We start from the raw sequence: 24,199 nt of genomic DNA, 5'->3' as shown, positions 1-24,199 counted from the left end.
GATGGATGTCACCCTGCTTTTTATAAACTTGTGATCTAGCTCTTTAGATTAGCTGCAGGAAAGCAGCAATGTATTCGCATTACCTTAACTGTCCAGTTTTGTGTCTCAGTAGCAAGCTACTGCAGGAAGCTTTTTTGGCTTCTTTTTCCTCTAGCTGTACCCTTCTGGCCAGACTATTGGCCCACATACAAATGACAAATGCCTCCAAAACAGTAGACTAGACTAATAAATTGTGGTATATAGTTATACAATGGAATACTACACACCAATGAGAACAGCAGAATTACTTCTATTAGCAACAACATGGACGAACTGAGTACAAATAATTCAACTTCTATGATTCCATGTGTATGCCTTTCAAAACATACATAATTAATGTACAGTTTAGAAATATGGACAGTGATTACTTCTGAAGTGTGGGTAGTGACAAGTAATAGGACCGGTGACAAGAATGAAGAAACTTTCAGAGTGCAGGCAACATGTTCCGTTTCTTGGTCCAGAATGCCAGTTACATGAGTGTTTATCATTGGAAAATTTGTTGAGCTCAGCAATAATCACTTATGTACATTCCTATACACATGTTTTACTTCAACAAAAACCTCACATAAAATGTAGGAATTATTGCCCTGGCGGGGTGGCTGGGGTTCCAGTGTCATCCCGTACACCAAGGTATGGGGGTTCAATTCCTGGTCAGTGCCCGTACGGGAGGCAACTGATCAATGTTTCTCACATTGATGTTTCTCTCTCTTACTCCCTCCCCTCCTCTCTATAAAATCAATTTTAAAAAATGTCCTCAGGTGAAGATTTTAAAAAAGTAGGAATTATTTTTCATTACTGACATTTCTGTTTATTATTTAAATGTTTCAAATAATATCATAACAAATAAACAATATGCTAAACCACAGGGAAGTTTAATATACAACTGAAAACCACTAGGACTCCTAGAAATACCAGGGGTTATCTCAGCGTAATTGTGAGCATTTGAGCAGGTTCTGTGCCTTTCTTCTCAAGGTATCTTTCCTCTCGTGTTGGAACTGTGTCCCAGTTCAGAGAGGTAAAAGCCATCATTGACCTCTTCATGGACCTTACAAATACAGCATCTTCTGGGTCGTCAAACACAGTTCTGCAAAAAGGGCAATTATGTCAGAAAAAAATAAATTAGACCAATATGGGTTTTTAATTTAGATGTAGCAATGCCATATTTTTCTATGATATTGGTAGTAGAGTACCACTAACAAATTTTAGACTCTACTGACAAATGACTTTCAGGAGAAGTTATGCTATTTTCATTGTCTAGAGTGTTTATTTTAATGATAGAGTTTTTGCCTAAATTTGGGGTCAGCTATGACAGTCTAGGTCTCCCATATTTATCCATTCATGTTTTAAAACCGGTGTTAAATGAAATGATTAAAATATTTCTAGATCTCATATTCACATTAGGATCTTACATACACTTATTGTGGAGATTTTTCTACAGCGTGCCATGATCTCAAGGCTCATATTTTCTGTAAATGTGCTCGGGGATGACATTTTTCAACACTGACTCTAAAAAACATTCCTAAATTTGAAATTAAAAGAGAGTAATGGTTTTTAAATTCATAAATATTCATGGACTTGAAATGTTTTTCATAGTTTAATGAAGTATTTGCTTTTGCAAATGTAAATTCCGGTGCATATAAAATGATAAAAATTGCTCTCACTGGGCATATTTACAGGAACAGTAAACAAGCAAGACAAAGACCCTCATTTGTGATAGCTAATAACTCTTAATTTTTTAATGCATCAAGTCACACTTTTACTTTTTTAGGTTATAATATTAAAATTTAAATGTGTCAAAAATGAATAAGTAACTTGAACTCATTTATCACAGAAAGACATAGCAATTTTTTTCTATCTATTAAAGAGTTAGTCATTTTTTTAAGTCATTATAGTCTACTTTGGGAAATGAAAATAATTTAGGGGGGTCAGTGCAGTTACGAAATAATTTGATAATAAAAGTAAAGTTAAAATCACTTACTTGTCTACATTATTCGCAAATGCAAAATCTAAAAAAAACACATTTCTAAATTAGTATCTTTCAAATTAGTTTCAAGTATTAGTAACATTTTAAAACAATGGGACAAGCTGTGAAGGAACAGTCTAGAGCACAGCTTTCTGGTTTTCGAGCATGCGTTTAGATGAATCGTTTGATCCATGAAAAAAGTCTTGATACCAAACCCCAAAGTGAAATTTTCTCTTAGATATATAGTACCTTGTACGTCTTAGATTTTGAGGCAGGTCTTTAAATACAATACACATCTGAAAACTCTCAGAACAGAATGCTTAATCGATTTAGTTACCCATGGAATCCAAGTTGGAATTTTTATAGTTGAGATACTGAGTCTCATGTGCAGAAACTGACCTTTTTTTTTTTTTAAGCAAGCACATGTAGCTATAAATGGAATAATAGACCAAATGAGGAGAAATACATGAAGTAGTTTAAACCATTTGGATTCTTGGCATTAGCTTCAAAGCACTGGAATAAACAAATCCTAGATCACAAGAATCTACATCTTCCCTAGCTTTGGAGCTCAAAGGCTAGTCCTCCAAGCTTGGATTTCTTAAGATATCTCGCAGAGACCGTCAATGCTGTGTTTATTCCTCTTCAGGAGGCCTGGTGCCAGACTGGAGAAGGAATGTAGAAGCACCTGTTGGGCCACCAAAGCCCCGAGTGTGAGCTCTTGCTAATCCGTAAGCAGCATGGAGCGCACAGCCTCTGCCTTAAGAGAGGAGCTGATGGCCTCCTTCCCTTCACAAGTGGCCGACTCAAGTCTCCCACAGATTGGAGAGTTGAAGCAAATTAATGTCCAAAATAAAACTTTTACTTATGAGCAGAGATGGTGTTCAAACCCAGAGGAATCTGATTTCAAAGCTGTGCTCTTGCCTCTACACTAGTTGTTTTCTAATTGAAATATGCAGAGATCACTTGAAAGTCTTGCTAAAACACAGCTTTCTGGGTCTGGCCCTCAAGTGTCTAGTTTAGTAGATCTCCTTTGGGGCGAGAACTTGGATTTGTGACAAATATATGAAGTGCTGCTGCTGCTGGTTTGGGGGTCACACTCTGAGGACCACTGCTCTTCACTGTGCTCTTCTGCACCCAGAACAAGCCCTCCAGTCATTGCTTCTGTTCCATGGTACATACCAGAATAAGGAACATGTTCTATGACACTCTCTAAGACAATCATACAAATTCTACATTATTATACCTGGCCTGGGATCTTCAGAAAGTCATGCCAACAGTTTGAGAATCTATTCTAAATTAAAAGAGATTAAAGAGCCATAAGAGCCAAATGAAATTATGAATCTTGACTGGATTTTGATTTGAAAAAGTAGCTATGGAAGCCATCTTGGAGTAACTGGGAAAATTTGAGTATGAATTACATACTCAATAATATGTTATTTTTCTTGGGTGTGATAATGGCACTGTGGCTTTATAGGAGAATGTCATTTTTAAATTTACAGGCCAAATGATTTAGGAATGAAGTTTCATGATGTCTGCTACTGAAATATTAAATGGTTCAGCAATACTTTCATGTTTTCCAGTTTAAATAAGGCAACATCTCAGTGAAGGGTGGTAAAATATGGCAGAATATTATTATCAAATATACATGGGCATACAGAGGTGTTTAATACTCTTTCAACTTCTTCTATGTCAGAAAAGTTTTACAATTAAAAGTTAAGAGAAAGTCCTGATTTTGCCTTAATTGTTCTTTTCTCTTGCTCTGTCTTGAATAATAGTTTAGCTGGTTGTAAAATTATTGGCTAACTTTTCCTTGTCCTTAGCATTTTGAAGATATTAGATCACTGTTTTCTAAATTCCATAACTACAGTTGGGAAGTTTGTCATGTATCTATAAATTATTCTTTTGTAGGTAAATTTATATTTCCTGACTATTTTAAGACCATTTTGTCTTTGATGTGGATTTTTGTTATTAACAGTCTTTTATGTCTTTAGATTAATTTTGTCTGGTGAATCTAAGGATTTATATCATTTGCCAAATTTTGAAAATTCCCAGCTGTTACTACTTCAAACATCATCTGCTGTCCAATTTCTCTATTTTTTCCCCTTCAGGATTACTAAACTTGCACCAAACCTTATCGTTCTAATATCTCCTATTGCAACTAATTAATATTTTCTGTATCTTGCTTTCCCTATTTTGCATTCTGGGTAATTTCTTCAAAAGTATTTTCCAATTTAATATTTTTCCTTTCATCTCCAGAAAATCTGTACTAGGATGTATTTTCATTTTCAACTGTATGTTTGCAAAGTGCCACAAGGAAAAGGCTTTTGTATCTTTTTAAATCCCTCTTTGTGACGCCTAATGATGCAGCAGCCACCGTATAGCCATAAAACACACTAAGAACAGAAGAACAAGACAGACGTGTATTCTTCAACAGTAATGACATCAACAAACTTTACACTAACCCTGGAACCCTACCTTTGTACTTCTTTACTATGTGAAAAACATAAACCTCTATTTTTGTAAGCCACTGAGGCTAGATTTCTATGGCATAAAAGAAAATAATTTCAATTAATGAGATGTGAATATGTTTAACTTATACTTGCATACAATGACCAAAATATTAACAGTGCTTATTTCTGGGTGGAGAAATTGTAGACGATCTTTATTTCTTCTGAATATGTTTTACATATTATCAAAAACTTATAGTCTTAATTGGTGAAATTGTCCAGTGGTATTGGTATAATAACAACTGTAGCTTACTTACTGATCCCTTTATACTATGCTAAATACCAGGGTAAGGACTTCAATGTAATATCTCATTTTTATCACATTACCTAATTTAATTTAATACATATAAATAAAGGTAAGAATTGCATATCACTTTAATTTGACTAATAAAATTAGAGGATATTTATTTCACTAAATAGGTACTTAGCTCATTATAAATTGCAGTTGTTATTATTAAATTACTCAAAAGTTTGAGAAACTATGATTTCATTTTTTTTCTTTTTCCAAAATACCTGAAGGTACTCTCTGGGCTGGTTTTTGCTTAAATGGTGATTTAGGATCCCATGAGGCATCTATTTTTCCTCTGAATGCTATTGATTGAACAATATGAGCCTTTTTATGGTTAAAAATGGTAATCATTGATCTTCTTTCTTTTTCTGTAACTTCTGATAAATGCAAAAAGTAATGTTATTACATAGCATTATAAATAGATAGGCAGAGTAATTCAAAAGAGAATTGAACATCTTAAAAAATATTCTTATCTGATTTGTGGTATATGTGAACATCCTGTCCAAACTGCTTTGTGAAGGGCTATCACAGTTGTTCCCATAATCTTACAAGTGCCCAGTATGTGCCCCTCAGGTCACAGGCACGGGACATCCTAATGTCTCCCAGGCCCTTTCTAACACATCACCATGGGTGACTGAAATCACAACTAAGGCCCTGAATGCTGTGAGGAAGAGGTGGCATAAACATAAGACTTTGATATATTCTCATTAAGAAAGCACTCAGTAATTAAGAATGTTCAAATTTAGATATAGAAAGGTAAGTACATAGATAATAAAACCTCAAAAATATAAAATATAAAGCACTGTTTTTGTAGCTTACATGAATCAGACATACTAGTTTATCTACAATGTCTAAAGATATATATTCGTAAAGAAGTTATCATTGACTATACATATTTTGATATATATGTTTACATAATTTCAAAGACTATGCTTTTTGGACCCTCATTAGACCTTAAGAGATTTAGTCCAGTTCTCACATTTTTGAAGTAAGAAGCCAAGGTACCAGGGGGTAAATGATTTTGGCATTCAGCACATTACTGTCTAACTCAGAATGTGGAGACTGTCTCCCACTCAGTTAGATGCCTTTCAAGACAGTGGTCAAGAGGCATACATTCCTAAAACGGCAAATTTCAGACAGCAAATATTTCAATAACAATTTTAAAACTCATTTACATAAAAATTATTTTCAAAGATATTCAACCTTTTTAAACCACTGAATTATAAGACTGCCTCTCAAATATTTCTCTGCAAGAAAAAGTGTCCTTACGGTTTCGGTCAAGCAACTCCACTCCCGGAAGATGGTAGATGATATACAAACGATAGAGGTTATATTGGCAAAAGGGGTTTTGGTAGAGACCTGCAAAGAAAGAATCCAAACTAAGAGGTCAGATTTCAAAATTAGTTTCATTTATCACTTGATAAAATATGGAAAACTGCAGGATTAAAGGGAAACATAAGGCCAGGGAAAGCTTTGCTTCACAGATCAAACCAACAGTCTCAGCAAACCTGTACTCATTCAGAGCAGCAGTCACTCTTCTTGCCTGTCAAATTCATTTATTCAACAAATATTTTAAGTGCTTAGAGTCTGCTAAGAACTGTGCTTTGTGCTAGTGACATATCATTGACCAAAATCTGCCACAAGTGAGGAAAATTTAACATATCTGTAGGTTAACTAGCAAGGAAAAACTAGATATCAGCTCTCCGGGGGTCTTGCTGCAGCTCTTTATCAAACTGTGTGTTCAATTGGTTCTCTTCTCCCGGTCTCAAAGGTCACAAGATATCCGTGTAGAGATGGGCAGAGAAGCGATGCACTGTCCTAGTACAGATTCCTTTCTCCATTTCATACCACTGCGCCTAGTTCAGAATGTGTAAATGGCAACAGCACCTTCAGAACTCAGAAGCCAAGCTTGAGCAGGAATGGATGTGGCATCTTGCCTACCTGTGGCCAGGTGCATGGGGCTCAGATTTTCTGTGCACAGATGCTGGGATGCCTAAGGCACCACACTGGCTAACACGGTGGCTGGAGGTGAGAGGCATGTGGGTGTAGAAGGGGTCCTGACACTTTTGGCGTCCCATCCCTTAGGCATCAGCATGTGAGACATTTTTTTAGTCTTCAACTAGAAGTTGCGAGGGTATTATTTTCATGGAAAAGATAAAGTATTTTCTCTAGTATTCTTTAGGTAATATTAAACAGGGATTTGTTTTTCAATACAATGTGAAATAAAACTTTTATGATTTCCAGTTGGATATCTTTAGCTATTGGACTTGGCCTACATGCAATTTCTTGAAAATACTTCTGGAAAATGTATCTAGTGAAGACCACTAGATGGCAGTAGCAGAAAGAGCTCCAGCTATTGTACAACTACATTACTCTTGCAACAATGAGGCTCTTTCAATGTACATGTCAAATTTAACAATACTGCTGTAGCATTTGACAATTTATAAAATACAAATAGGCTTGATAAAATCATGAAAATATTAAGCATTAGAAGCCGCCCCCCAAAAACTGATTAACTTTATAAAAAACAGTTTGCAACCTAGAGGTGGAAAACATGCTTAAACAACAATATTTAGATAAAAACTGAAAAAGTTAATCATCTGGTTGTTTTCTCTATAGTTAATAAAATGTTCTAATATTTCTTGTAGAAACTCAAACTTTTCTGGCTAATAAAATTGTTATATGTAGCTATTCTTTGTGGAAAACATGAGTTTTAGAGGGATTTTAAAGCGGGCAATGAAGATGACTGGTGCATCACAAACAAAAGTTTTGACTGAGGGAAGAGATAAAAGAAAATGTAGAGCCAGGAGCAACAAAAAAAGCTAAAAGAAAGAAAATATGTATGCATTTGGGGTTAATGAGAGGAAAAATGAAATGCATAGTTTTCAAGATATCTTAAGTGAGGGCAAAGCTGGTTTGAATTTTAATCTTAAAAGAGGAGGCATCTGAAATGGTAAATAATTGTCACTACAGGACAGGGAATGGAAGGATGTATATTAAACCAGTAGTAAGGACAGATTTAAAAAGACCCACAAGGATCATGCATTGTAGTTTGAGCCAGGGAGAGTAGAGAAAAGGACAACCTTCAAGGATAAAAAAGAAAAACACAATTGTTTTTAAGCAGAGTTTGGGAGGGAGAAAAAGTCACATACTCTTTCATGCCAAAGTCTTCTCTGGTTCCTTTCTTAAGAATCATAGCTGAAACCTCACAACCCTATCATTCACTACAGCAGGTGAGACCAGAGTCTGCCTTCACATACGATGTGAATGGAAAATGTGCCAACAGCTTTCAGTGACACTTACTTCTCGGCACACCCTTCACAGTCTCTTTTCCCTCTCAGAACGTCACTATTTAATTTCTTTTTTTGTTTTTTCTTCTAGTGTTTAGTAATGTCTTTATGTGAGTAAAATAAAGTCTAGCTTCAAATTTGGGTTTACTTCTGTTACATTAGTTATGAAGAAGATGTTTCAATACTAAAAAGCCTTTGTGCTTATTATGGTTCAACAGTCGTCTCATCATAAAGTAAAATCTAAGTGAGAGCAAGTCTAAAAACTGTGCTCACCCCTTGCCTAAATTAACTTAAAAATAAACAAAATTAAATAATCTGAAAGGCATTTAATCTTTTATGATTCTTCACTTTTTCCTTAGCTCTTAAATTTTAGAAGAAATCAGCCCAGCCAAGATAGAAGCATAGGTAGATATACTTTGCCTCTTTGCATAACCAAAAGAAAGACAACCACAAACTTAAAAAGAAAAAACAACCAGAACTGCCATGAAATCCAACTGTATGGAAGTCAAACAACCAAGGAGTTAAAGTTAAAGAAGAAACATTCATCCAGACCAATAGGAGGGATGAAAATGGGCAGTTGGGGTGAGGAGGACTCAAGGCAAGGTGGCACCTGGGGGACTGGGTGAGCAAGGCAGCTGCTGGTGGACCCACATTTGCATGTGGATAAACCAGGAGGAACAACTGGGGAGTAAGACAGACCATGCAATCCGGGGTTCCAGTGTGGGAAATAAGGTCTCAAAACCTCAGGCTGTAAAAATCTGTGGGGGTCATGGCAGCAGGAGAAACTCCCAATCTCACAGGAGAGTTTGTTGGAGAGACCCAAGGGGTACTAGAATGTACCCAAACCCATCCACCCAGGATCAGCACCAGAAGCACCAAATTTGTTTGTGGGTAGTGGGGAAAGCAACTGAAAGAGGCAGAGAGCCAAGGGAGTGGCATGGTTCCCTCTCCGACCACTCCCACATGTACAGTGCCACAATGCAGCCATGTGGGTTGCACCACCCTGGCGAATACCTAAGGCTCTGGCCCTTACTATGTAACAGGCGCACAGAGACAAAAAAAAATATGGCCTCCAAATGGATCAAAGCTCCAAAAATAGATCTAAGCAATGAAGAAATAGCCAACCTATCAGATGCAGAGTTCAAAACACTGGTAATTAGGATGCTCACAGAATTGGTTGAGTATGGTCGCAAAATAGAGAAAGAAGTGAAGCCTATGCAAAGTGAAATAAAGGAAAATGTATAGGTAACCATCAGTGATGGGAAGAAAGCAGGTACTCAAATCAATGATTTGGACCAGCAGGAAGAAATAAACATTCAACCAGAACAGAATGAAGAAACAAGAATTCAAAAAAAATAAGGAGAGGCTTGGAAAACTCTGGGACATCTTTACAATGTTCCAACATCCTAATCATATGGGTGCCAGAAGGAGAAGAGGAAGAGCAAGAAATTAAAAACTTAGTTGAAAAAATAATGAATGAGAACTTCCCCAATCTGGCAAAGGAAATAGACTTCCAGGAAGTCCAGGAAGGTCAGAGAGTCCCAAAGAAGTTGGACCTAAAGAGGAACATACCAAAGCATATCCTAATTATATTATCCAAGATTAAAGATGAGAGAATCTTAGAAGCAGCAAGGAAAAAGGAGACTGTTACCTACAAAAGAGTTCCCATCAGACTGTCGGCGGATTTCTCAAAAGAAACCTTGCAGGCAAGAAGGGGCTGGAAAGAAGTATTCCAAGTCATGAAAGGCAAGGACCTCCATCCAACATTACTTTATCCAGCAAAGCTTTCATTTAGGATAGAAGGGCAGATAAAGTGCTTCCCAGATAAGATAAAGTGTAAGGAGTTCATCATCACCAAGCCCTTATTATATGAAATGTTAAAGTGAATTACCTAAGAAAAAGATAAAAAATATGAACAGTAAAATGACAAACTCACAACTGTCAAAAACTGAATCTAAAAAAACGAAAGCAAAAATAAACTAAAATCCTGGCCTAACAGGAACAGAATCACAGAAATGAAGATCACATGGAGGCTTATCAGTGGGGAGGTGGAGGGGGGAGAATGGTGGAAAAGGTATAGGGAATAAGGATCATAAATGGTAAGTACAAAATAGACAGGTTAAGAACAGTATAGAAAATGTAGAAGCCAATGAACTTATATTTAGACCCATGGACATGAACTAAGGTGGGGGGGGGAATGCCAGTGAAAGGGAGGGTGCAGGACAGAGGGGGATAAAGGGGAGGAAAAACTGGGACAACTGTAATAGCATAACCAATAAAATATACCTAAAAAAGAAAAAATAATTTAGAAGGAAGCAATCTTATTTTTAACTTTCTTTTTTTCTCCTATACTATTAAGCATTTTACATTTTAGATTTATGAGTTTTGGATTGATGCTACTAAAATTACCATAAATTAAGTTTTTAAGATATGAAACCGGTTTCCTGTGTCTGAAAGTTCTGAAAGCCTTCCATGATGTATGGGGTACATTCCTTTAGAAACTATGAAGCACAGTTGCTTACACTTTCACTTTTAATAGGTTAATACTATTTAATCCACCTTCCCTCTAGGCTACTTACAGAGTACACCTCAGTGGCGCCAGCACTGTCTTGCTTATCTTAATTTGGGATTCTGAGTCTAAGCAATTTACATTCACCAAATAATATATCAAAAGGTCTCTACTACCTTACTGCACACACTTGACTTACATTAGTCACATGTGTGAATCGACTTAATATTGAAACAGAAAAGATTACAGTCATCTAAATTGGCTTCAGTTAATTTGTTTAAACTTTTAAATCAATATTTAAAGTCATAATTTAAATGAACCTGAATGTTTTTAAGACCACCATTGAAGAAAGTTGATGTAATTAATAATGTGCCAATATATCCATTTTGATGCATGGGAAAAATTATATAGAGAAGCTACAAGCAGTTATATTGTGTGCCTATTTATACAGAACAGCCCGTGGAAGGAAGTGCAGATGTCAATGATCAGACATTAAGATTTTAAGGTTTTGGTTCAAAGTTACTTAGTAAGGTCAGCACCTCCTGAAATCTTACTATCTTATTTTAACCAAAATTTGTGGAAAACTGCATACCACTAAAGCAGGGCATGGACAGAGAAGAGTGGTCAGAATTGTTGGGAACCGCTCTGCCTGGTTTCGGGAGTTGTACCTGCCCCCCATGGCTAAGGCTGTGTGAGCAACCTCTGGAACGCAAGCCACTAAGGAGACAAAGCTTGTCTCTGCTTCATCCCCAGCCCCCAATGCTTGGTCTGTTAGTCAGAGATGGGTAAGGTCCCTCAGAGGGGGGGCAACCTAAGCCAGACACAATCACTCGGGAGGCCATCATGGAAGGATTTGGGGGGCTGCAACAAAGAGGGAGTGATGGACCCTCGCCCCCCCGGCTATTCTGACATAGCCCGAGTCCCCATTTCCATCTGGGAGAAACACTTCCTGGCTCTAATCCATTTAAGCCTAAAACTTATGATGGGGGAGGCAGTGCAGCCCCTTGATGGCTAGAGCAGGATTTGGGGTGATCAGGCACAAGAAAGAATTCCTAAAGTCCTGTGAAGCCTGCTTTGCTAAGAGTGCTTTCATTCACATGATAAGGGTCCAAGCAGGAAATGACTATGTCTCCCAAAGTTTCTGCAATCCCCTTACCTGACAGACACTGACTCAGACTAAATGTTATCTACTGTTTGATCAGATTGCTTTGAAATGTTATCTACTGTTTGATCCTTGCCACCTGTATTCCTGTGTATTACCACCCAATAAAAGCCATTGAGGAAGGGGTTCTCGGCTTTTCTCCTCTGAGAGATTGGCCACCTCTCCTCCCCAAGCAGATCATGTCTTGGTTGTTTTGCTTTCATCCGTGGAGGATGGGGGGACCTGCGGGCAAAGTTGCCCCCACACAGAACATTCTCTTCTTCAGAACAAACAGGAGTGAAAGACCCAGCTGGCTCTTTTGATTAGGGGATTGTTCTGTTTTGTGGTCCCACCCTGAGAGACATTTGAGGTAAAGAGGCCCAAATAAAGGGACCACTGAGATCGTGGTCCTGCCCTGGCCTCTCAGCATCCCCCTTTAGTCCTTGGCTGTTTGCCTTCAGCGATGGACTACGGCCCAATGAGGAACAGTAGAAATGTTTAAGAGCAGAACCTGTAGAAAATAAAGACCCTCTATTGAAAAGGGCACCCACCATATCCAATGGTAATCCTTACAGCTCTGCTAAGAAGCAAGTCTTAAAAATTATGGAATGTAGGAGTCTAAGTATACTTTCTAATAATAAAGCTAATAAAATAGAAAATTTGAAATGTGGAGACCAGAAGTTTAGAAGCAGGAAAGTGTTAAGTATTTTGTTGCTCTTGGTGGTGTTTTTCCCCCTCTGTGCTGGGAAAAAAGGCAGGGGGCAGAAGGTTAGTGAATGCCATCAGCCAGGAAGGACGTGTTTGACAAGTGTAGATCCTCACAGAGAAAGAGTTTGGAGATGTGAAGGCAAGAGGAAAATGGAGCTGGAGAAGGAGGGTGTGGAGAGGTAGGCCGCCTGGAGAGAAGAGAGGGGCCCCTCCAGACTTAGCCTGGGAGTCAGGAATTCCGGTTTCCAGAGCCTCACACTCTGCGGCTGGCGTTCGGCCTCCCTGAAGCTCCCAGGCGGGTCTCCTGGGCAATCACTCGGATTGCCATGCCAGCGGAGGGTGCCTGCTGAAATGGGTTAGAGGTTTACCTCCAGGCAACTTTCTCACTCTCTGAAGAACTTGCAATTGAAGTGGAATAATAATAACGCTTCAGCATTGTATATGGTTTTACGGCTTGAACAGACACTTTAACATTTTAAAATCCATGAATTTCTCATTTTAGTTAATGAGCAGAATCTAATATGTGATTGCAAATGAGGCTCAGAGAAACCTGTTTATATTTGCTATACTGCACAAATGCAATGAGTAGTTTATTAGTAAATGCAAACGTTTTCCCATAATATTTATTTATTTATTTATTTATATTGTTCAATTACAGTTGTCCCAATTTTCCCGTTGCTCTCCTCTGCCCTGCCCACCCTCCCTCCCCTTTCTCCCCATCTCAGTCACTCCCCACCCTGTGGTCCATTACCATGGGTCCTTTAGCATGCTCCTGGACCAGGCCCTTCTCCTTCCTTCCCGTTTTCCATCTCCCCCCTCCACTCTGGTCACTGTCAGTTGTTCCTTCACACTGATGAGAATGGCCATCATTAATAAATCAACAAACAACAAGTGCCAGCAAGGTTGTGGGGAAAAGGGAACCCTAGTACACTCTTGGTGGGATGCAGACTGGTGCAGCCACCGTGGAAACAGTATGGAATGTCCTCAGAAAACTAAAAATGAAATTGATTTTTGATCCAATGATCCCACTGCTGGGATTATACCCTAAGAACCCTGAAACACCAATTCAAAAGAACTATGTATCCCAATGTTCATAGCAGCACAATTTATAATAGACAAGTGTGGGAAGCAACCCAAGTGCCCATCAGTAAATGAATGGATCAAAAAACCACGGTACATTTATACAATGAAATTCTATGGAGCAGAAAGTAAGAAGGAGCTCCTACCCTTTGCAACAACATGGATGGAACTGGAGAGCATTATGCTGAGTGAAATAACAAGAGGGTGAGGGACAAATACCATATGATCACACCTTTAACTGGAAAATAATCAACAAAAGTAAAAAGCACACAAAATATAACCATAGACACTGAAATTAACAACAATCTAACAGTAGCCAGAGGGGAGTGAGGAGAAGGTTTTTCAGGAACTACTATAAAGGACACACGGAAAAAACCAAGGGGGAGGGTGGAAGCAAGGGAGGGAAATGGGATTGGCTGGGTGGGGAGCAGTGGGGAGTAATGCAGACAACTGTAATTGAACAACAATAAAGTAAAAAATTCAGTAGATATAACAGATTAATACTAAAAGTATATGAAAACTGTAATCACTATCAATGTATTGATCTGATTAGAATCTTCACCATCAACACTCTGAAGAACTTGCAGTTGAAGTGGAATGCCTTATATGGTTTACACATATAAGGAATTCTGAGAAACGAATACAAAATAAATACGAAAAAAATCCACTTCATGACATTGTGTAAAGAAGTTTCCAAACTCTACTGACAACTCACTCATTGACCTGAGTATCTTTTTCCTTAGAACACCTAGAGCCATTTGTCCTGTACTGAGACCATTTACAGGTTTATCCAGCCTTTTAATCCTATAATGAGAGTTAGGAATCATGCATTATTTATTTTTCTAATCTATCTCATACTTTCTTCCAATACTGAGGCCAGTTCTTTGTTGGGTGTGGTTCAGTATTCATGAATAAAGTTTATAGTTCATCCAATTAAAAGCATAAATAAGCCCCGGCTGGTGTAGCTCAGTGGATTGAGCACGGGCCTTCTAACCAGAGGATCATGGCTCGATTCCCAGTCAGGGCACATGCCTGGGTTGCAGGCCAGTTCCCAGCAGGGGACCCAGGAGAGGCAACCCTACATTGATATTCTCTCTCTCTCACTCCTTCCCTTCCCCTCTAAAGATAAATAAATAAAATCTTTTAAAAGAAAAAAAACATAAATAAAATTAACTTTTTTTGGTGTCAGCTTCATTATTATACTTTACATACCACACGATTCATCCACTTCAAGTGTACAATTCACGGTTTTTAGTACACTCGCAGAGTTGGACAACCACCACTGCAGTCAATTTTATAGTATTTCCATCACCCTGAGAAGAAACCCTTGTTCTTCAGCTGTACTCCCCAGTCCCCTGACCCCTAGCCCTGGGATAAGACGGATCTACTTAACGTGGTTACCTCTCAGTATTGCTCTCCTGACAGATGTGCCTGTTCTGGATGTGTCATGTAAATGGAAGCATATCATAGATGCTGAAACTTACTTCTGAGCTTAAACTGACACCACAGATTTAAACATATAAATCAATCATCTTCGTCACTTTTGTCACTTTCATTTGGCATGTTATAGCATTCCACAAAATTTTTTCTACTTGTTCTTTTCAAAAGGAAGTGATCTAGTCCTGTTTTCAGAAATATCTAAGTATTTTAGTTATTGATCTAATGTCAGTGAAAAAAATAAAGCCCTGTGCTTTACTACTTTAACCCATGGCCGTGTAAAAGTGCAAATGAGTACTCAGGGTCTTCAGATTCAGCATCCCCTTCAACTCCTTCACGGTTGCATCGATGTTCGTTAACTCATTCCGGTGCAGCAGCAGGATATGCAATGAGGGCAAGAAACGCAGGCCTAAAAGAAGTGTTCACAAGATTTTAAACTTTGTTTTAATGCTGATTAAACATGCTAACTGAACAAAAGCAAAGAATACACTACAGTTGGTGAAATAATTATCAATAATATTGTGAATTATCATTAAGAATAAAAGAAAGCATAAGAATTCAATTAATTGAGCATAATGTGGGAATATAGAGTCCATTTCTTTTCAGTGTTATTGTTTTATGGAGTTTTTCCTGTAGCAATGATTTTTTGTTTGATTTTAGAAGGGTTACTTTATTCATTCTTTTTTGTTTTGTTCTGTCTTGCCAATGTTACTTAAACTTATAATGCCAATTAATGGGAACAATTACTCACTGAATTCAATACCTCCCCTCATATTGCTCAACTATTTTCTTTACACCATACAAAGCCAAATATTAATATCATTTTTGTTGATTCTAAATTGAAAATATTCCCACATTTTTAACATAAGTGAAAGTGGATTGTGCCTTTGTAATAGCCACATTGCAGTTTAACTGGCAAAAATTTCTTCATGGTACATGAAATTATGGTAGATCTTACAATTATGACACTTCGATCTTATGATACATAATATTAAAAATGTTTTGTGTTATACCGCTTCATATTTCATGACCATACTGTACTTTTATACATGGTTTGAAATAGTCAGTTTAGAGATTTTTGCATATGTAAAATTAATTCAGAGTGAAAGAATTTGACCAGTAAATATTATAGCCAGGCCCTGGCTGGTGTAGCTCAGTGGACTGAGCACAGGCCTGTGAAGCAAAGGGTCACTGGTTCAATTCCCAGTCAGGGCACATGCCTGGGTTGCAGGCCAGGTCCCCAGTAGGGGACACATGAGAGGCAACCATACATTAATATGTCTCTCCCACTCTTTTTCCTTCCCTTCCCCTCTCTAAAAATAAATAAAATATTTTTAAAAATTATAGCCAGTAAAAATATTAAGACACTACGTATAACAACAACTACGTATAAAGTTGTTACATTTATGAATGTTCCCCAATACCGTTAAATTTGTGTCCACAGTTTCGAGTTTATGTGCAACTGTGCAGTATAATGGCAAAATTGCTATGTTAAAAGAAGAGTCACTTACTTTTTATTTCTCCCCTTTATTCTCCTCTGCCCTGCACCACCCCTCACCTCCCAGTTCTTGTCCATGGGTCATACATATATAAGTTCTTTGACTCTCCATTTCCTATACCATTCTTAAACCTCCCCCATCTATTTTGTACCTACCATTTATGCTTCCTATCTCCTGTACCTTTCCCCCATTCTCCCTCCTCCTCCTCCCCACTGATAACCCTCCCAGTGATCTCCATTTCTGTGATTCTGTTCCTGTTCTAGTTGTCTGCTTAGTTTGTTTTTGTTTTTGTTTTTGTTTTAGGTTCAGTTGTTGATAGTTGTGAGTTTGTTGTCATTTCACTGTTCTTATTTATGATCATCTTTTTCTTAGATAAGTCCCTTTAACATTTCATATAATAAGGGCTTGGTGATGATTATGGGCTCCTTTGATTCATTTATTTTTGAATATCATGACACAAGATGAGACTGCATTAAAACTGCATCAAAAGCACATTTCTTAAAATGAAATGTACATAAGAACATTAAAATAATAGATTTCATCACATATTTTCAACAGAGATGTTAAAACAGATTTCTGCATGTCATTATTAATTACATAGTTAACTGTTATTACTTAACCGAAAACTCAATCAGAAAAAATTTAGACATACCTTCTATTTCAATTATTGCATTGTTGTTTAAATAGAGTTCTGTCAGACAGTAGTTTCTAGTTAGAAATGTTATTCCATGTAGCTGAAAATGAGAGTGGGAGAATAATTTCCTTTCTACAATAATTACATATATATACCTATATAAAACTGTAATAAGACCAGAAGAGTTTGGTGCCTGCTTTTATTTTGAATTATTTGTAACCTTTTGGTCTGGGCTATGAATTTACATCTGGATTGTCTTTGAGGACAGTGTGGTAAAAAGGATGTTTCTAGCTAACTTAATATAAACCCATCTTACCACACAGTGCCCAAACTCCCTTGCATGGTTTGCCAAGCATCTGCAAAAGGGTAAAAGGGTAAAAGGGTAAAAGGGTAAAAGGGCCTTCATCTTTTGCTCTACCATTTCACACAAATATTCTCCTTATAGACTCATTAGATCTGACTTCCACATATCAACTCATTCACCATCACATATTATTAATCAAGCACTTAGTACTCTCTCTACAGAAATATATGCACAAGATAATAAATTAATGTTATATTTATTAAAGCTTATCATGGGAACTATTATTAACAGTTAACTGGAACTGTTTTGGCCTTTGTGGGACTAGATAGAAAGACACCAACCTATCTGATTTAGTGAGGATTTATTGGCATTTTACTATGTCCTCTCGTATCTCAAAAAATACTTTTTTTGAAAACTTTTAAAAAATGACTTTTCTTTACTTTTTAAGTGTTTACACCATTTACAAATTATGAATCTATAAAAGGCATGTGTGCTACTCATTTAATCATTTTACAGATTCGTCTGCCTCAAACTGTACCAGCACCCATGCAGGAGGAACAGCAGTAAGGTCACCACAGCTCCGTTAAGTCTTGAGAGGAGCCATGCTCCCCCCGCTAGGAGAAACCATCCAGGGGCATGAGAAGTGGTTCCCAGTTGACTTCCTAATCCTTTCTGCTTTTCCTACCAGCCTCCCGACAGCGCTCACTACCTTCCGTCCTCCTTACCACGCTCTGATCTAAGTGCAGCTGCACCTCGAGATACAAATGGCAGAGGAGTCCGTGGAAGCTGCACAAACCTCCTCCCTGGACCAAACTGGAATTATAACTAAATGGTAGAGAAACCATCCTGAATAACCAACTGCACATTGCTGGAGAGAAGCCTTATAACCAAGGGCAGACAGAAGAAATCATTGCATCACAACATGACTGGGAGGAATGCAAAGGAGGCAAAAGAGGGCTGGCTGGGCTCCCATAGGAAGCAGCTGAAGTTCCAGAGGGACAGTTCAGCAACCGGGGATTTCCCCTGAGAAGTGTGGGGTCTAAACCCCAAGCTGGGCTCCCCAGTCTACAGCACCAGAGCTGGGAAAGGAACCCAGATAAACACCCAGCTGTGAAAAGCAGCAGGGGACAGCTGGAGATGCGGAAAGCCTTTTAAAGGGCAAATGCACAAGATTCCATATTCAGCCACTTATCCTAGGCTCCAGCAGAGGGAGGGCAAAGTGGACTAGAGCTGTGTGAGCAGAGTCTGGGGCTGGTGGCCCTGAGGAGAGAATGGAAGGAATAGCTGCCAGGATTTCTGTGCTGAGTCGTTCCCCTACTGCAGAGTCTGTTTTCTCAGGCAGAGCACTCCCCTCCAAGTGGCAGCAGCCTGAGGGGAAGCAGTAGCCCTGCCCACAAGAATCACTCTGCCCTACACTGCAGAGCTTAAGTCAGGCTGCTGAGTGCAGCTTGAGGCTATATCAGCGATTCAGTTTAACAACTAAGGCACATCTCTGGGAGCTCTGACACTCCCCTGGGCCAGGGCTGGTAAAAGCTGGCTTTGGTACACAGTCTTGTTCTTTCTGCAAACAAACAGGCCCAGAAGAGGGAGCCACAGGCTGTGGATCACTGATAGCTCCAAACAGGGTGCCCAGGGCCATTCACAGGCAGTGTCTCACAAAGGCTCACACCAGAGTCTTTGTGGATCTACCTGATACATAGAAACAAACACAGAGGCAGCCAAAATGAGAAGTCAAAGGACAGGCTCCAAGTGAAAGAACAAGAGAATCCTGCAGAAGAACTAAATGGGAGGCAAGCAATTTATCAGATAGAGAGTTTAGAGTAATGATTATAAGGATATTCAATAGTATGAAAAAGAAATAGAAACCATAAAAAAAGGACCAGTCAGAAGTAAAGAATGTAATATTGGAAATAAATAATACAATGGAAAGAATAAACAGTAGCTTAGATGAAGCAGAAGATTGAATAAACAATTTGGAGACAAGATAGAAAAAAACCCACCCAAGTGGAAGTACATACTATCTTCATGGGTAGGATGAATTAACATCATTAAAATGTTTATACTACCCAAAGTAATCTATAGATTCAACACAATTCCTATCAAGATTCCAATGTCATATTTCACAGAACTAGAGCAAATATTTCAAGAATTTATATGGAACCATAAAAGGCCTCACATAGCAACAGCGATCCTGAGGAAAAAGAAAACAAAGTTGGAGGAATCATGCTGCCTGATATCAAACAATACTATAAGGGCATAGTAATCAAAATGGCATAGTACTGGCATTAAAACAGATGTGTAGATCAATGGAACGGAATAGAAACCCCAGAAATAAACCCATAACTTGATGGCCAATTAATATTCAACATAGGAAGCAAGCACATGCAATGGACTATAGATAGTTTATTCAATAAATGGTGTTGGGAAAATTGGATAGGTACATGCAGAAAAATGAAACTAGACCACCTTATTTCACCCCACACAAGAATAAGGTCAAAATAAATTAAAGACTTAAATATTAGATCCAAAACCATGAAAATCCTATATGGGGGAAACTTTACCCACAAAGTCCCCCTGTCCACCACAGATGAAACTGAAACTACCAAGACATGATCTGCTTGGGGAGGAGAGGTGGCCAATCTCTCAGAGGAGAAAAGCCAAGAGCCCCTTCCTCAGTGGCTTTCATTGGGTGGTAATACACAGGAATACAGGTGGCAAGGATCAAACAGTAGATAACATTTCAAAGAAATCTGATCAAACAGTAGATAACATTTAGTCTGAGTCAGTGTCTGTCAGGTAAGGGGATTGCAGAAACTTTGGGAGACATAGTCATTTCCTGCTTGGACCCTTATCATGTGAATGAAAGCACTGTTAGCAAAGCAGGCTTCACAGGACTTTAGGAATTCTCTCTTGTGCCTGATCACCCCAAATCCCGCTCTAGCCATCAAGGGGCTGCACTGCCTCCCCCATCATAGGTTTTAGGCTTAAATGGATTAGAGCCAGGAAGTGCTTCTCCCAGATGGAAATGGGGACTCGGGCTATGTCAGAATAGCTGGGGGGCAAGGGTCCATCACTCCCTCTTTGTTGCAGCCCCCCAAATCCTTCCATGATGGCCTCCTGAGTGATTGTGTCTGGCTTAGGTTGCCCCCCTGCTGAGGGGTCTTACCCATCTCTGACTAACAGACCAAGCATTGGGGGCTGGGGATGAAGCAGAGACAAGCTTTGTCTCCTCAGTGGCTCGAATTCCGGAGGTTGCTCACTCAGCCTTAGCCATGAGGGGCAGTTACAACTCCTGAAACCAGGCAGAGCAGTTCCAAACAATCTAGAAGAAGCCATAGTCAGTAAAATCTCAGACAGTGCTCATAGCAATATCTTATCTGATATATCTCTCCAGGCAAGGGAAACAAAAGAAAAAAATAAACAGATGGGACTACAAACTAAAAAATTTTTATTTAAGTAAACATTAATAAAATAATAAATAGACAACCCTCAGAATGTGAGAACATATTCACCAATATGTCTGATAAGGGGTTAAAAACCAAAATTTATAAAGAAATCATGAAATTTGACACCAAAAAACCCACCAATCTAATTAAATAATGGGCAAAGAACCTGAACAGACACTTCTTCAAAGAGGACTTACAGATGATCAACAGACATATGAAAAGATGCTCAATATCATTAACCATCAGAGAAATGCAAAGTAAAACCACAATGAGATGTCACCTCATAGCTATCAGAATGGCCATCATTAACAAGCCAACAAACAAGAGCTGGTAAGGATGTAGAGAAAATGGGACCCTTTTGTGCTGTTGGTAGAAATGCAGACTGATTCAGTCACTGTGGAGACAGTGTGAAGACATCTCAAAAACTTAAAAACGGATCTGCCTTTTGACCCAGTGATCACTTCTGAGAACATATCTGAAGAAACCCGAAACCCTGATTTTAAAGAATATAAGCACCCTATGTTCATTGCAGTGCTATTTACAACTGCCAAGATATGGAAGCAGCCCAGTGTCCATTGGTAGATGAGTAGATAAAGCAACTACGGGACATTTACACAATGGATACTACTCAGCTGTAAAAAGGAAAATTTTACTCTTTGCAACTGCATGGATCAACCTGGAGAACATTATGCTGAGTGAAATAAGCCAGTCAGAGAAAGACAAATACCATATGATTTCACTTATATGTGGAGGCTAACGAACACACTGAACTAACCAGCAAAATAGAGAGACTCAGAGAAGGAGAAAAGATGACAGCTAGTGAGTAGGGCGAGAATGGAGGTAGAGGAATTGAGCAAAGAGAAAAAAAAAAGTTCATGGACACGGACAACAGTGTGGTGATTGTAGGAGGGTGAGGGATATAAGGGGGTTAAATCATAATGGAAAAAATACAATAAAAAATTAAAAAAATATATAGCCATATCTGATATCATCGTAGAAAAGGGGTATCAGTGGAAACCATGATTTTTTCCCTCTTCTTTTCTAGTTGTCTACCTGAACCTACATTCACAGAACATTATTAATTAGTTGAGGGTGTAATTTCTCTTGCATTACTCATTAACTTAACAAGAATACTAATGAAGGCAACAGTTTCATCTTAGTTAAAGAATCACAATTTTCCCAAGAACATTAACATCCTTGGACCACGGTTATTGGTATTTTAATACTGCATTGTTTGTTGCAGTGGAGTGGTGGAGGGGGTGAAGTGGAAAGAAAGCAAGCCAGATCATAAGGATGTTGGGGTGCTATTAAAATTTTTGGTGCAGAAGAGTGTTATTGCCTAATTTTGTCTTAGAAAAAAAAATGGCAGGGAAGAACATAGTTGAGAAGGGATAGTCAGTTTAATGGCAGGGGACGAATAGGAAGGGTGTTAAGTGCTGATTCCGAAGAACATACGCTAGCCCAGAGTAGAGCGGTGGCAGTGGGGGGAAGTGAGAGACAGTTCCAAGGTAAAGTTTACAGGGCATAACAGATTTCAATTTAGCTAGAATCCACATAAAACCTCTATGGCCCTATTAACTAATGTCACCACAATAAAGTTAATTTAAAAAAAAGGATCTAGAGATAGAACTTGGAGGACATGCTGATTGTCCTGATATTCCAGCCATCATTAAAATAAGATGTTATAATTATTCCTTAAAATAATCTACACTGCAGATTCTAAGGGTTGCCATAGGATTTATATTTAATGTGACATTTTACAAATTTATCTTTGTAGCTCAAGGCTTGGCACATGGAAGTGATTCTGGTGTTAGTGGCAAGTTAACAGTGTGAAAACCAGTTCTGGACTGGTTGTGGCCATGGCTCACATTGACCCTGAGAGTATTTTTACACCTGATTCTTATGCTATCTAAGATCTACCCAGTGTTTTTTCCATGTATTATTTTTCTGCATAACTCAGCCAAAGCACGCTTCTGTTAAGTGAACTTCCATTATCTTAGTACCACATATGCAAAGAAAAGTTCAACTTGGCTTCAAATATAGAAATTTTTATTTACTCCTTTTTCTGTTAACAAATATTTGTTGAACAGCTACTATGTGGCAGACACTGTGCTAAGTTCTGAGGGGAGAGCTGTGAACAAAATAGACAAAAATCCCTACCCGTTTTTTTTCTAGCAGGGAAGGAGAAAATAAATGATATGTACAATAAATAAATTACATATTATGGTATCAGTTGAGAAGTGATATGGGGGAGGGAGCATGGATATTGGAGGGCCAGTAGGGAGACACTGCTACATTTTAAGTGGTTGGTCAAAGTAGACCTCACAGAGGAGGTTAACTGAACAAACTGTTGATGAAGGGGTGGGGTGGGTCACGGGATATGTAGGAGGAATACTTAAGGACCCATCAGTGCACAGGACAGGGACATTACAGTGTCTGGTGGGGCTGGATCACAGTGAGCCAGGGAGTGAAGGTGGGGAACGAGGTTAGGCTGGTCATCATGGGGTAATTTGCAATTTGTCAACAATAAAAGTAAAGTTTAAAAATTTCACAAAAAAGGGCATATTATTATATGTTTGGATATTTAAATCATAACATTTCCTAAATTTACAGAAAACTAAGTACTAGTTGGGGAAAATTTTAATAATATACACTGAATTATACAGGAAAAAATTTTAAACTGCAATATATTTCCAAGATTCCTAAATTTATTTTTATGGGGTACCTATCCAATAAATAAAAAATGTATTCCTATGTAGCATAGTTTAAAATATGTGCAGTACTTAAAATATAATCTGTACTTTAAAAATACAGAAAGTACCACTTAACTGGTATAAATAGACTTTTATTCTCATGTTTTCCCCTCTTTATTCCATGCTACTAAATTTTTTGCATATGCTCTTTTCCAAATATAGGTTATATTTCTGGGATAAGTCATTTTAAAGCATAACCAAATATATAGCATACATACCTATGAATTTCACAAACATGCACTGAAGCCTTATTTAGGTTATTTATGTTGACTTACCATTTTGAGAAGGTTTTAAATATTTGACAAAATATGGTTCTTTCTACAAAGTTGACATGAGGGATATAATTAATGTGGCCCCGAGGTAACGGGAACACGCAAGAGCCCAAACTGTATGGAATGCATGCTACTTTGTTTTATTCTGTAACAGCCCTTATACTCTACTACAAGGCTTGTGCTGCTCTAAATTATTTTTTTTGGAACAAGGTAGAGTATGTACAAATGAATAAATAAAATTTACTCAACCCATACCTGATTGAAGGAACCAACTGAGAGTCCCTGACACAAAGCTTGTGAAACCACTGAAAACAAGTATTGCCAATTG

The 24,199-nt window shown here is 38.2% G+C and overlaps 1 protein-coding gene across 1 annotated transcript in view; it reads right to left on the bottom strand.

Annotated features, from left to right (window-relative positions):
- Positions 1 to 879: 879 nt before the first annotated feature.
- Positions 880 to 24,199, bottom strand: part of LRRC72 (leucine rich repeat containing 72) — a gene marked incomplete at its 5' end in the record, with an annotated part of 121,660 nt that continues 98,340 nt past the window's right edge. The window contains 6 exons of the mRNA XM_053655081.1: positions 880 to 1,123; positions 2,018 to 2,045; positions 5,023 to 5,175; positions 6,068 to 6,157; positions 15,262 to 15,372; positions 17,115 to 17,196. Coding sequence (XP_053511056.1) covers positions 958 to 1,123; positions 2,018 to 2,045; positions 5,023 to 5,175; positions 6,068 to 6,157; positions 15,262 to 15,372; positions 17,115 to 17,196 — 630 coding nt within the window. The remainder of the gene's footprint in view (positions 1,124 to 2,017; positions 2,046 to 5,022; positions 5,176 to 6,067; positions 6,158 to 15,261; positions 15,373 to 17,114; positions 17,197 to 24,199) is intronic.

This window comes from Artibeus jamaicensis, unplaced genomic scaffold (assembly GCF_021234435.1).
Source record: "Artibeus jamaicensis isolate MK-2021 breed Jamaican fruit bat unplaced genomic scaffold, CSHL_Jam_final contig_923, whole genome shotgun sequence".
In the NCBI taxonomy this organism is placed as follows: Eukaryota; Metazoa; Chordata; class Mammalia; order Chiroptera; family Phyllostomidae; genus Artibeus; species Artibeus jamaicensis.
This window is presented reverse-complemented; position numbering and strand designations above follow the sequence as displayed.